Here is a 12342-nt window from a genome sequence, read left to right as displayed (position 1 = left end):
TGAATAGTAGTGAGGTTACATATTATTTTTTCTAAGCAATCTTCCAAAGGGTACTGTGTACAGAAAACAATTGCATGCATTTGATTAGCAAAGTACTCCATTTAAGAAACTTGCTTTTTTCAAGAGTTTTAAATATCGAATAAGTGTGATTTAGAAATGGTGAAGGTTTCTTAATTGTATTTTTTTTTTTCCCCATAGTCGGGTACTCATTTCTACAGATGTCTGGGCCAGGGGATTGGATGTTCCTCAGGTGTCGCTTATCATCAACTATGACCTGCCCAACAACAGAGAATTGTATATTCACCGGTAAGGAGGCCCCTACTTAAAATGCAGTAATGTTCTGTAGTTGCTGTCACTGAGTAATGTTATTGCTGGAAAGAATATCCATCTTGTGTGTAATTCTCCCCACTTAGTGAGTCCTCCAGCCTGTTTGCTGGACTATTAAATTTGTCACTGTCCTGAGTGAGTGGGAACCCTTTTTCCTCACTCACACTTTTCTGTGACTCGGCCAACCCGTTTTTGGATTCTCTTGATGAAGTCTGCTGTCCTTCATCTTTTTGTGGCATCTGTATTTTACTATTGCAGCACACCGCACCTACTGTGCAGTGTTGCTGGAAGCTCCTCGAGCGTCCCTCTTTGGATTTTTTTATGTTCCTGTGCAACATCAAAACGCTACACATCATACAAAACAATGCTTTAAGAGCAGCATTGAATATCCCACAAAAGACCACATTTCATTGGCCAAAAGAAGTGTTCATTGGCTCCCAATTCAATATTGTATCCTATTCAAAACTCTTGCTGTAACCCACAAATGCCTGGCAAACACTGCACCTGGATACTTATAAATAAAATAAATCACAATCTAACAGACCTACTAGAGCCTCTCATTCCCACCTACTAGCCATCCCAGGATTCAAACTGCAAAAAGCAGGCGGTGTAGCTTCCTGATTGTTACTTCAGTTTTTCTGAAGTTCAAGTAAGGGCTTAGTAAAACCATTCAACTGAGGCAGTACAAGACTCCACTCTAAGTAGAAGGCTGTACCACCTGAGGGGAGGGACGGAGGGGAGATGGGGGGAGGGAACGGTAGTCTAGGTAATTCAAACCTTTTCATACACATTTTCAGTATAGGTCACACCTATTCCTGGGGTGGTGGGGGCTAAAAACCACGAGTTACTTTCAGATCACTTTGCAGTAATACAAGAGGGCAGTAGACCCCATCAGTTGTACCGTGATGCTCAGCAGGAAAATCACATAGTAATATCAACATACATTTCTGATCTAGTGAAACACAGATTCTGGGAACAGTATAAACCTGGAACTCTGATTCAGGTTGTTATTCTAGGGGAGTTGGACCTTGGAGTGTAATATTCAATTAAAGTTATTTTTCAGTTTGCACAGTAAGGGAAGCAATAACTTAACTTATTTTAGGATAACAAAGTTCTACTCACGGTAAGTAAAACATCTACACCTTTTACAGGAGATATAAGCAATTTAAAGGCAGGTATAAACCTAAGACTGTTTTTGTGTCTGTCCATAACAGACCAGAGAGAGCAAAACCCAGTGTTGTACTTAATGAATGACTCGCTATTCTAGGTAGGTAAAACCTAATGCAGACTTATTCTGGACCTGCTAACAGCAAGTCAGGGGAAGCAAGACCCAGTTCGGGACACTCATATATTTATCTTAACCAGAGTAGTGAAGTGAAACCAACAGCATTACGTTTGGGGAAGAGGCGCAACCAAATCATAGGTGAGTAACTTCACCTTGTATATTATATTTTTCAGAATAGTGCAACACACATTCAAGGGAAGTAAGAACTTTTGTAACTGTAAACTCTGAGTTAGTGTTAGGGAGAATTCTCAGAAATGTGCTAATTCCCTTCTACCCTGGAGACCCCGAGCTCTTTTGCTGGACTCTTGGACTTTTATTTTTATCCTGGAGAGAGTGAAACCTTTTTCCCACACGCTCATGCATTTTGTTTAATTTGAACTATTTCATTGGTTTTCTAGTCTGTCAAACTCCATAGGCATCATCTTTTTACATTGTGACACACAGCACCTTCAATGCAGTGGCACAGGGAAGCCTTTCAGATTTCCTAAAGGTTTAAATACCTTCTCTTGGTCAAACTACTGTTTCCAAGAGCTGTGAAGCGAAATTTACTTTACTTACATTTTGTAACTTTCTAGACCCAGCACACACTATTTTAAAATGCGGTGCTGGAGGGCTTACTTAGTATCCCCTTTGTCTAGTTTCTCATGTAACATTTGTATGTTACCCTTTCTATGATTAATGGCTGGTGGCAGTGGTTTACTTTGTACTACCATTGTGTGTTTTTACCACGGGCTGCAATTGCAGCTGCAGTAATGCACTCATGGTTGCCCATTTTATCAAAATGGCACCGGTCGTCTTTTTTTGCCATTTCTTGTTGGAAAGGTCCTCCTTGAGATTTACTCTGCGTGCCAAACTGTGCATAGGCTGACATCTAGTGGAAGCTGCGCAGTATTACAGTTGTTTTCAAAACTCGGAAAGGGACGTTGACGGGGCGTGCCAGTAATACTATCCCTAATGTGACATCCACTGTACCCATGAACCCTCATGCGTCGAGGTCCCTCAGATTGTTTTTTTCCACCATGCTAAACGGATGCTTATAGCGGAGTTCCTCTTTCGGCTGATAGCTATTTGCGTTTACCTAATTACCAATAGTTCCTTCTTTCTATCCTTTATATCACCGACTATCGACGTACAGACGCCGGTGAAGGACAGGAAAAATGGCTGTCTAAAGACTTAAGCAATGGATCAGTTTCGGCCTTAGAAGGCCACTACAGGCTTCGGCCCAAGCAGTAGGGAGAGAGGGGGGAGGTCATTATAGAATGTATATGCCCCTTTTCTTGCACTACATTCGCCTAGCTGCGACTTCTTTTCGCTATGGACAAGACCCCCTTTAAATTCTGCCCCAAATGCAATGGGAAATTTCCCTGCAGCGATAAACACCTAGTCTGTAACCTGTGTCTCCGGAGAGACTAAGTCAAAGGTTCTTGTCGAGCATGTAGGCTCTTCAAGCCCAATACTTTGAAGGACCACTCTACCAAACGCTGGGCCCACTACGCCGGGCAACTCGAGGCCATGGAAGTTGAAGGTGCTTTCAGTGATGGCAGTAACGCCTCAGTTTCTGACGGTGAAGGCGATGGGGTGGCTTCGGCTACCGAAGCGCAGGCCCCGTCCCCAGAAGACAGGCCGGTGGCCTTGTTATGGGGGCAACATCCGGCGGCGGAAGCGATATCACTTCATCCACCACTAAGCACACAACCCGAGGCAGAGACTCGACACACGGGTCAAGAGGACAGCAATGCACGATGTCCAGGGAAAGGTCCGTGGAAACTGTCCATTGGGCACTCTCGTTGGAGATCGCTGCATGACCAGTCCCGACCATCGAAGGATGGTACATACATTGCGCAAAAAAACACCCACCGAGGGCCGATCATCCGGACGAGGCTCGGGTTCAGACCGCACCCGAAATTTTACGTTCTGCGTCAAGTCAGCTACTAGGCCCCAAGCAGTCTGAAAAACATGCTTCAGAAGGCCAAAGTAGACTCCTCATAGGGATAAACCCCCTCATAAGGAGAGATCTGAAAAGGCTAGGGCCACCCCTCATAAAGAAAAACCTCAAAAGGCTAGGCCAAAAGAACCTGTTACTTCCTCCAACAGATGAAGATTTAGGGCTCCCTTCCCAACCATTGGTCATCCCTAGTTCGACACAGTGGTCGGCTCAGGATATAGAAAGGGTCATGAGGAGGATGTGCTTCATGGCCAACTTCTATGAAAAGGACCCTGCATATTTTCAGTTTCCACTCCCCCTCTACTGGCTAGAGGGGAAACTTGAATTTTCGTTGCTTACACAGCCAACATTCTCAGAGGGGTTCCACCTGTAGTCCAAGCAAAGGTACTGCCTGGGGAATCAATCTGGGTCAGTCCTCCCAGTATTACTCAAGAGGAGCGTGCAGGTACCGCGGACGCGGTAGATGCAATTCCCCCTGAGGTGGCACTCCACCTCAAAAGCGGTGACTGTCCGCTTCTGGTGCCCTCACATGCCTCTCCAGGAGGAGGGCGCATTTCCATCTTCACCCACGCATGTGAGGGAATCACCACAGATGGATGGGTGCTGTCCACTGTAACGGGTGATACTGCATAGAGCTCCTCGAACAACCCCAGAACCCCCCACCACGACAAAAGACCCATTCCAAGGAACATCAGCGCATCCTCCTTGAGGAGCTCGCCACGCTTCTTCTAAAGGACGCCATCAAGGTTGTCCCGGCCAACCAGATTGTTAGGTAAAGATTTGGGGTAATACCCCTAGGGTGCACTACAACAACCTTAGCCTCCTGGCAATAGGGACCCAACCTTTGGTATAAGTCTGAACTACACAGGTTGGTAGTGTGGCCTAGCAGCCAGGCTTATCTCAAGAGGGGTCAATGTGAGCAGTAGTGTGGTTACAGGGAGATTCACAGTGACAAGTACTCAAGGTTTCTTGATGAAACAAGTATTAATTTATTTACCAGTCATTTAAACAAGCCTTCTTCAGAAGGAACAGTATAAAAGCAACACTCAAATACACTTTAAAAATCTACACTCTTAGGTTTCTTAAATTCAGTAACTTCCCATTGGGGATTTCACACACACAATTCCTACACCCTCAGGTGACCTAAATAACTAGGATACTTGTGGACATTCATATAGAACCGTTACATTTAGAGTAGGCAGAGAGTGTGTAAAAAGAGAGGTTCAGCAGAATAAATAAGAGATCTCAAATATGTAAGCAGGCAAATACTTTTGACCCCTCCCTCCCCCCAATGCAGAGGAAGTTAACCCCTTCCTGCAAGGACGGGTTCAACACAATGACAGATGAGCGAAGTCATTCAGGCTAAGCCAATGTCAATGGGCAAAAGTCAATCTAACTGAAGCACTTCTTGAAGGTAAGTCTTTGCACAATGTTTTTAGAAGTCTTTGATGAAGAAAGAAGAATCAAATGTAGGGCCACAAGCCGGGAGACTTGTGAAGTAGAAGAGCAAGCAAATCTACAGTGAGAGGTAAGTTCTCTCAGACTTTACAGTACATTTGGTTTGAAGAAAAAGATGCAGCTGATGACCTCTGTTCCTGTGCAGCTCTGCAGATCCTGTTGTTCCTGGGCCTCAGTCGTGGGGACAAGAGGGAGGACTTTTGGAGACCCCTGCACCACAATGGTACGGTCACCGACTGCAACCGGCAAACTTTCATACGAGTGGCAAGTCAGTGTTTCAGCTTCTTGCGACTACAGCAACAACGTTGTTCCTGACTGTTGAGATGGACCTTCCTTGCTTCTGGGGTCCCTCCCTCTGTTGAGGGTGCTCAGGCTCGGTCATTCCTGCTTCCTGGGAGTCCAGAGGATCTTCCTGGAGCTCTTGGCCACTGGTGTTCCTCTCCCTGGCTATATACGGTTTCCAGCAGCCACTCTGTGGAAATTTCAACCAGCTAAGTGATGGATGTCCAGGTGGCTTACTTTGGAGTTGATTGGTCCCACCAACTCAAGGGGTGAAGTCTTCTTTGCAGAGCTTCTCTGTCAAGGCGAACCTGGAGCTTCAGCACAGCAGCATGGCTTCACCGGGTAAACCAGTGGTCCAGTAGTTGCAGCAGGCGTCCCCTTCAAGTTCTTCGCATTCCTTAGTCTAGTGGTCGACTCTGCCTGCCAGCCAAAAAGCATCGCCTTTTATGCAAGTTTCTTCCATTCATTCCAGCCTAGCTGTCAATCACCCAGCAGGGTGGCTGTTCTTGCCGGACAGCCAGCCGGCCAATTATCAGAGTGCATTTGGGTCTCCTAGGATATGGAGCACAGGGAGTTTGGGGCACCTTCCTCACTTCCTGCCCCCACCAGACACTCTGGAGCCAGAGGCGGGCTTCACTTGTGAATCCCGCCAAAGGCAAAACGAACAATGGGACTAAACCTGGCTTGGCGCGCAGAGTAAATCTCAAGAAGGACCTTTCCACAAAGAAATGGTGAAAAAAGACCGGGGCCATTTTGACAAAAATGGCACAGTTGGGCGCTTTACTGCAGCTGCGAACGCAGCCCGTGGTAAATGCACACCATGGTAGTTTAAACTAAACCACTGCCACCAGCCATTCAGTGAGGAAAGGGTAACATAAAAATGTTACATGAGAAGCTAGACAAAGGGGATACTAGGTAACCCCTCCAGCACTCTATTGTAAGATGGTGTGTGCTGGGTCTAGAAAGGTACACATGCAAGTAAAGTAAATTTCACATTACTGCCCTTGGAAACAGTAGTTTATCCAAGAGAAGGTATTCAAACCTTTGGGAAATCTGAAAGACTTCACTGGGCCACTGCACTGAAGGTGCTGGGTGACCCAATGTAAAAGATGATGCCGATGGAGTTTGTCAGACTCCACAACCAAAAGAAACAGAGTTCAGAATCGCATTAAAATACATGAGCGAGTGGGGAAAAAAGGGTCACACTCTCTACAGGTTAAAATCAAATCCGCAAAATGCAGGTAGAGGGAATTGGCACATTTCTGAGGATTCTCCAGAACACCAGGATTATCTCAAAAGGGGTCAATGTGAGCAGTAATGCAGTTACTGGGAGTTTCACAGTGACAAGTATTCATATAAACACGGATACTCAAGGTTATTTAAATGGGCCTTCTTCAGAAGGGAGCAATATAAAAGCAACACTCAAATACACTTCAAAGATCCACACTCTTGGTTTCTCAGATTCAGTAACTTCTCATTGGGGATGACCCAAAGACAATTCCTACACCCTCAGGTGACTTAAATAACTGGGACACTTATGGACATTAATATAGTACTGTTACATGTGGAGTAGGCAGAGAGTGTGTGCAAAGAGAGGTTTTTAGCAGAATAAAAATATTTGGGATCTCTTGTTTTAAGCAGGCAAATAGTTTTGTACCCCCCAATGCAGAGCAGTTTAACCCCTTCCTGGAAGGAGAGAAGAGTCTTTCAGGGAACCAGGCTAAGCCAATAGGCAAAAGTCAATGTAACAAACACTTCTTGAAGGTGAGAACGTCTTTGCACAATGTTTTTAGAAGTCTTTGATGAAGAAAGAAGAATCAAATGTAGGGCCACAAGCCGGGAGACTTGTCAAGTAGAAGAGCAAGCAAATCTACAGTGAAGGGCAAGTTCTCTCTGACTTTACAGTTGAAGAAAAGATGCAGCTGATGACCGCTGTTCCTGTGCAGCTCTGCAGATGCCGTTGTTCCTGGACCTCAGTCCTGGAGACAAGAGGGAGGACTTCTGGGGACTCCTGCACCACAACGGGACATCACCGACCGCAACCGGCAAACTTTCAAACAAGTGGCACTTCAGTGTTTCAGCTTCTTGTGACTGCCGCAAATAGCAACACTGCGGTTCCTGGCTATTGAGATGGACCTTCCTTGCTTCTGGGGTCCTGCACTCTGTTGAGGGCTCAGGCTTGGTCAGTCCTGCTTTCTGGGAGTCCGGAGGATCTTCCTGGAGCTCTTGGCCAACTTAAAAGCAAAGCACAGAAACTGGTGTTCCTCTCCCTGGCTATTCAGTCCCAGCAGCAACTGCATTGGAAATTCAACCAGCTCAGAGAAGGATGTCCAAGTGGCTTACCTTGGAGTTGATTGGTCCCACCAACTCAAGGGGAGAAGTCGTACTCAAGGGGAGAAGTCGTCTTTACAGAGCTTCTCTGTCAAGGCGAACTTGGGGTTTCAGCACAGCAGCAGGGCTTCACCGGGCAAACCAACGGTCCAGGAGTTGCAGGCGTCTCTTCCAAGTTGTTCTTCGGATTCCTTCGTCCAGTGGTCGACTCTGCCTTCCAAGCCAAAAAGCCTTGCCTTTTATGCAGGTTTCTCCCACTCATTCCAGCCTAGCTGTCAGTCACACAGCTGGGTAGCTGTCCTTGCCGGACAGCCAGCCAGCCAGCCAATCATCTTTTGAGTGCATTCCTGTAACCAAGAGGGTTAAGCATGGAGTTTTGGGCACCTCCCTCACTTCCTTCCCCTGCCAGACATACTGGAGCCAGAGGCGGGCTTCACTCGTGAATCACGCCCAAGACACAATGAAGGAGACCAAACCTGGTTTGGCGCGCAGAGTAAATCTCAAGAAGGACCTTCCCGACAAGAAATGGTGAAAAAAGACCAGGCCATTTTGACAAAATGGGCACCCATGGGTGTCTTACTGCAGCTGCAATTGCAGCCCGCGGTAAAAACACACAATGGTAGTAAAAAGTAAACCACTGCCACCAGCCATTAATTGTAAAAAGGGTAACATAAAAATGTTACATGAGAAACTAGACCAAGGGGATACTAAGTACCCCCTCCAGCACCCTATTCTAAGATGGTGTGTGCTAGGTCTCGGAAGTTACAAACTGTAAGTAAAGTCAATTTCACTTCACTGCTCTTGGAAACAGTAGTTTGAACAAGAGCAGGTATTTAAACCTGTTGGAAATCTGACTTCCCTGTGTCGCTGTACTGAAGGTGCTGTGTGTCACAATGCAAAGTTGATGCCTATGGAGTTTGTCAGACTCCAAAGTCAAAAGAAACAGTCCAAATCACAGGAATACATGAGAGAGTGGGGGGAGGGTGGGAGAGGTCTCTCTCCAGGTTAGAAATTAATTACTAAAATCCAGCAAGAGAGCTGGGGGTCTCAAAGGTAGAAGGGAATTAGCACATTTCTGAGAATTCTCCCTAACAATCCCACCACATTGCATTCTCACCTACTTGTTAGCAGAACACATCTAGTTTTTTACGTGAAGGTGAATCATACCTGGTACCTATATGTTAACAAAAAACCCATGTGCATTCCATTCTATCCTAGTGAGTTTTGGACATACCACATGCTTTTTGGTAATTTCACCCACTTTGACTAGTTTCAGGGTAGATGCACAGTTTGCCCCAACTCTTAAGTGAAACTCTTGCCATCCCTGCTGCCCTTTTCCCACTGTTTCCCTGCTTTATAGTCTGATCATAGTTTGAGAATTGGCTCAGAATTAAAAACATTCTCCCTACTGACACTTAACTTCAGAACACAAGCCACTCATGAGCACATCTAAGCATCCTTGTGTGCATGTCATGACCACCCTTGTGCAGGGATATAGGGCTGAGTATTCGTACAAAAGATGAATACTTTTTTTATATTCAGTGATGTTTTTTTTTCTTAGACAATGCCTTTGGAACCAGTCCTATATATTTTTAACAAGGCAGTATTTCAGTTTTCTTGGCTATAAGGTTTCTAGCATTTGCCCAGTTACTGGCCGTGTTGGCTGATTTATTTCCATTTTTTCCTTCCAAAGTCTATGGGCCTCATTACACGGAAGGCGGTAAAGCCGCCGGTACCACCATGGAGGAAAGGGGAATTACCACCCCATTCCAAGGTTGGCGGGGCGGTAATTCCCCTTTTCTCCATTCCCATTTTTGCCCCATAGGGCATAATGGGAATGGGGAAGGAGCTAATTACGGTACCGCAAATTGCGGTACCGTAATTAGCACCAAGGTCCCTTTGCGGGTCCCAACTTTAACGGCTGGTCTACACCAGCCGTTAAGGTCGGGTCCCACAAAGGGACCTCGTAGTAAGGCGGTAAGGGTTAACGGTCACTGTTGCCCTTACCGGTGAGCGTTAACCCTTACCGCCTTCCGTGTAATGAGGCCCTATGTTTCAAGTTGCTAGCCTTGCCTGTTTGTAAAAGTTCAAACAGAAAATTAATTTCCTGTGTTTCGTTCTCTTATCGTTAAACAGAATTGGTCGATCGGGACGATATGGCCGAAAAGGTGTTGCCATCAACTTTGTAAAAAATGATGATATTCGTATCCTTCGAGATATTGAGCAGTACTACTCCACACAGATTGATGAAATGCCAATGAATGGTATGTATATGTGCAGGAAGTATCCATCTGCATTGTAATGTTCTTCGTCAATATATCCTGATAAACCAAGTAATCTAGGAGGCAGATTAACTTCATGAGTCCATAGAGCACTCCTTCAAATGTGAAGCGGAATAACCGCTTTATTAAACTGAGATATCCTCTTTCCTCCTTTGGCAGAATATATAGCTAATCTTCTCTTCACCTTTACTACATTGATGTACTGTTTCACATAAGCCCTCAAATCTTTGGAGCCACGTACAGAATGGGTTTACTGGCATTTGGCTTGCTTTTTGTTTTTTCTTCCTTTGTATTTTAGTACTTAGTTCTATTGCATTGGTGCTGATTAAACTACAAATGTAATTGACTTTTGTTTAAAGAGTGATAGTATGTAATGTAGTTCGATTGTCTTGACTGCATGGACTCAAAATATTATTTGGTTTAAATGTACCTTTGGGGAAGCATTGGCATCGAATATCAGAGGGGGAAGAGTTAATGCCCCAAAAGAGGTCTTTACGTCTCATAACCCCAGATGAGTGATAGTTGCAACTATTAGGGAGCAAGCTAAGATGGTCAACTGTACCCATATCATTTTTTTGTTTGGTTGCATCCAGACCATAGACTGCATCGAGGGGGATTCTTGGGTGACTCGTGCTGTCTGGGGCCAGTGGACGCCCTCACTCCCCAAATGTTTTTGTGACCATGGGGCAGTCCTCTGAAGCAGAGGGATGCAAAAGTGCCATGCGGCCATGTGTCTGTAAATCGGGAAAGAGCTGGTAACAGAAATGTCTTTTCCTTGTTTAGCCTCTTAACAATTTCTTTTTTCCCCCTGCAGTTGCTGACCTGATTTAATGGAACAAGGTTATTTGAAGAACAATTGAAAAGAATCTTTACCATTCATCGTCTTTCCTTTTTTTGAGTAGCCTAAAATGTGTTGCATGACACTTATTTAATTGCATTTTTTTAAACCTGTCCTTGCAACACATTTCCATCGACTGTTTCTTGGATTTATAACAGCAAAAAAGTACATTTTGTAAATAAAACATTTTATGTAAATTGATTTGTGACCTTTACAAAAAAGTAAATGGTTCCATTTTTGTAGTTCTGGGTCCGTTAATTAAAGATAAAGGGCTCCATATACTGTATTAAATGTAGCAGGTTCAACCAGAGGAGACCAACTTCTTTTGCATACACAAGCATTTTCAATAGTGTCCAGTATGTCTATTTTCTAATCTTTTTATGACTTCAAATCCTGTCTGCTCTCCTCCATGTTGATGAGATGTAGTTGATAGAAAGGGTAATGGACTAGAGTGTTCTGCAAGGCAGACTTATTGGCAAATTAACCGCTTTCAGGGACACAACCATACTCTCTGCTTCATTTCACTCCGAGCGCATGTCCAGACTTCCAGTGCCAATAGTTCCCTTGGACTTGTATGAGTTGGAGGCTCTTTGGAGGCTTTTAATTAAATTACATTCTGTGCCATTGTGCGTTCCCAGCCCTGCAAACCATTTTAGAAGGTATGACGCTCATGTGAGCAGTCTCTCCTGTAGATGGCTATAATTAAAATTATGTTTGGATTTGGATCGCTCATTTACTTCCTGCACCTCTATTGATCCTCTCTTCCTTGGGTCACTCCGACTGATGTGAGAAGAGATCAAGTGGTCAGTCCCTCTATAGTAAAACCGAAGAAAGACCTCACAAACAGAAAATGGCAAAAAAAGAAGCCCGGACCATTTTGACAAAATGGTCACCCATGGGTGCTATACTGCAGCTGAGGATTCAGCCTGCGGTAGAAGAGCACAATTGTAGGAAAATTAAACCACTGCCACCAGCCATTTAAAGTAGTGAGGGTAACCTACACAATTTTACATGAGTAAGTAGTAAAAGGGGCTACTAAGTAACTCCCCAGCACTCCACATACGGTAGTGTGCTTGACCTACAAAGCGAAAAGGTAAGTAAAGTCAATTTCACTTTACTATTCTTGGGAACAGTAGCTCTCACAAGAAAAGATATTTAAACCATATGAGAAATCTAAAGGATTTCTCTGTGACACTGCACTGAAGGTGCCGTCTCACCATACACAAAGTAGATGCCCATGGGGTTTGTCAGACTCCAAAAACAAAGGAAACACATAATCCAAATCCGGTCAAAACGCATGCTAGAGTGAGAAAAAAGGCTCACTCCAGGGTTAAAATTACTCCCAAAGTCCAGCAAAAGAGCTAGTGGTTTCCAAGGTTGTAGGGAATTGGCACAGAAATGAAAATTCTCCCTAACGCTCGCCCCCCCCCCACCCCACACCCCTCATATACTAAGGGACCGGAGGATTTAATCCACTCCTGACTGAATCTCCTAATCCAGTCAGTCGTACTTTCTGGAGAGACCATCAACATTTTGGTGATTACACCATGACCTGTGTTCTATGGTGAAATCAAATGCTTGGAGGCTGATTGAC

At 44.8% G+C, this 12342-nt stretch overlaps 1 protein-coding gene across 1 annotated transcript in view; it reads left to right on the top strand.

Moving 5' to 3' along the window:
- EIF4A3 (eukaryotic translation initiation factor 4A3) overlaps window positions 1-10949 on the top strand; it is a 155068-nt gene extending 144119 nt beyond the window's left edge. The window contains exons 10-12 of the mRNA XM_069607816.1: window positions 199-306; window positions 9765-9892; window positions 10725-10949. Of these exons, the coding sequence (XP_069463917.1) occupies window positions 199-306; window positions 9765-9892; window positions 10725-10741 (253 nt within the window). The 3' untranslated portion in view covers window positions 10742-10949. The remainder of the gene's footprint in view (window positions 1-198; window positions 307-9764; window positions 9893-10724) is intronic.
- Window positions 10950-12342: the final 1393 nt, after the last annotated feature.

This window comes from Ambystoma mexicanum, chromosome 4q (genome assembly GCF_040938575.1).
Source record: "Ambystoma mexicanum isolate Mex_15411 chromosome 4q, UKY_AmexF1_1, whole genome shotgun sequence".
NCBI classification, from domain to species: Eukaryota; Metazoa; Chordata; class Amphibia; order Caudata; family Ambystomatidae; genus Ambystoma; species Ambystoma mexicanum.
The sequence above is the reverse complement of the archived record's forward strand: the minus strand, read 5'-3'. Positions and strand labels throughout refer to the sequence as shown.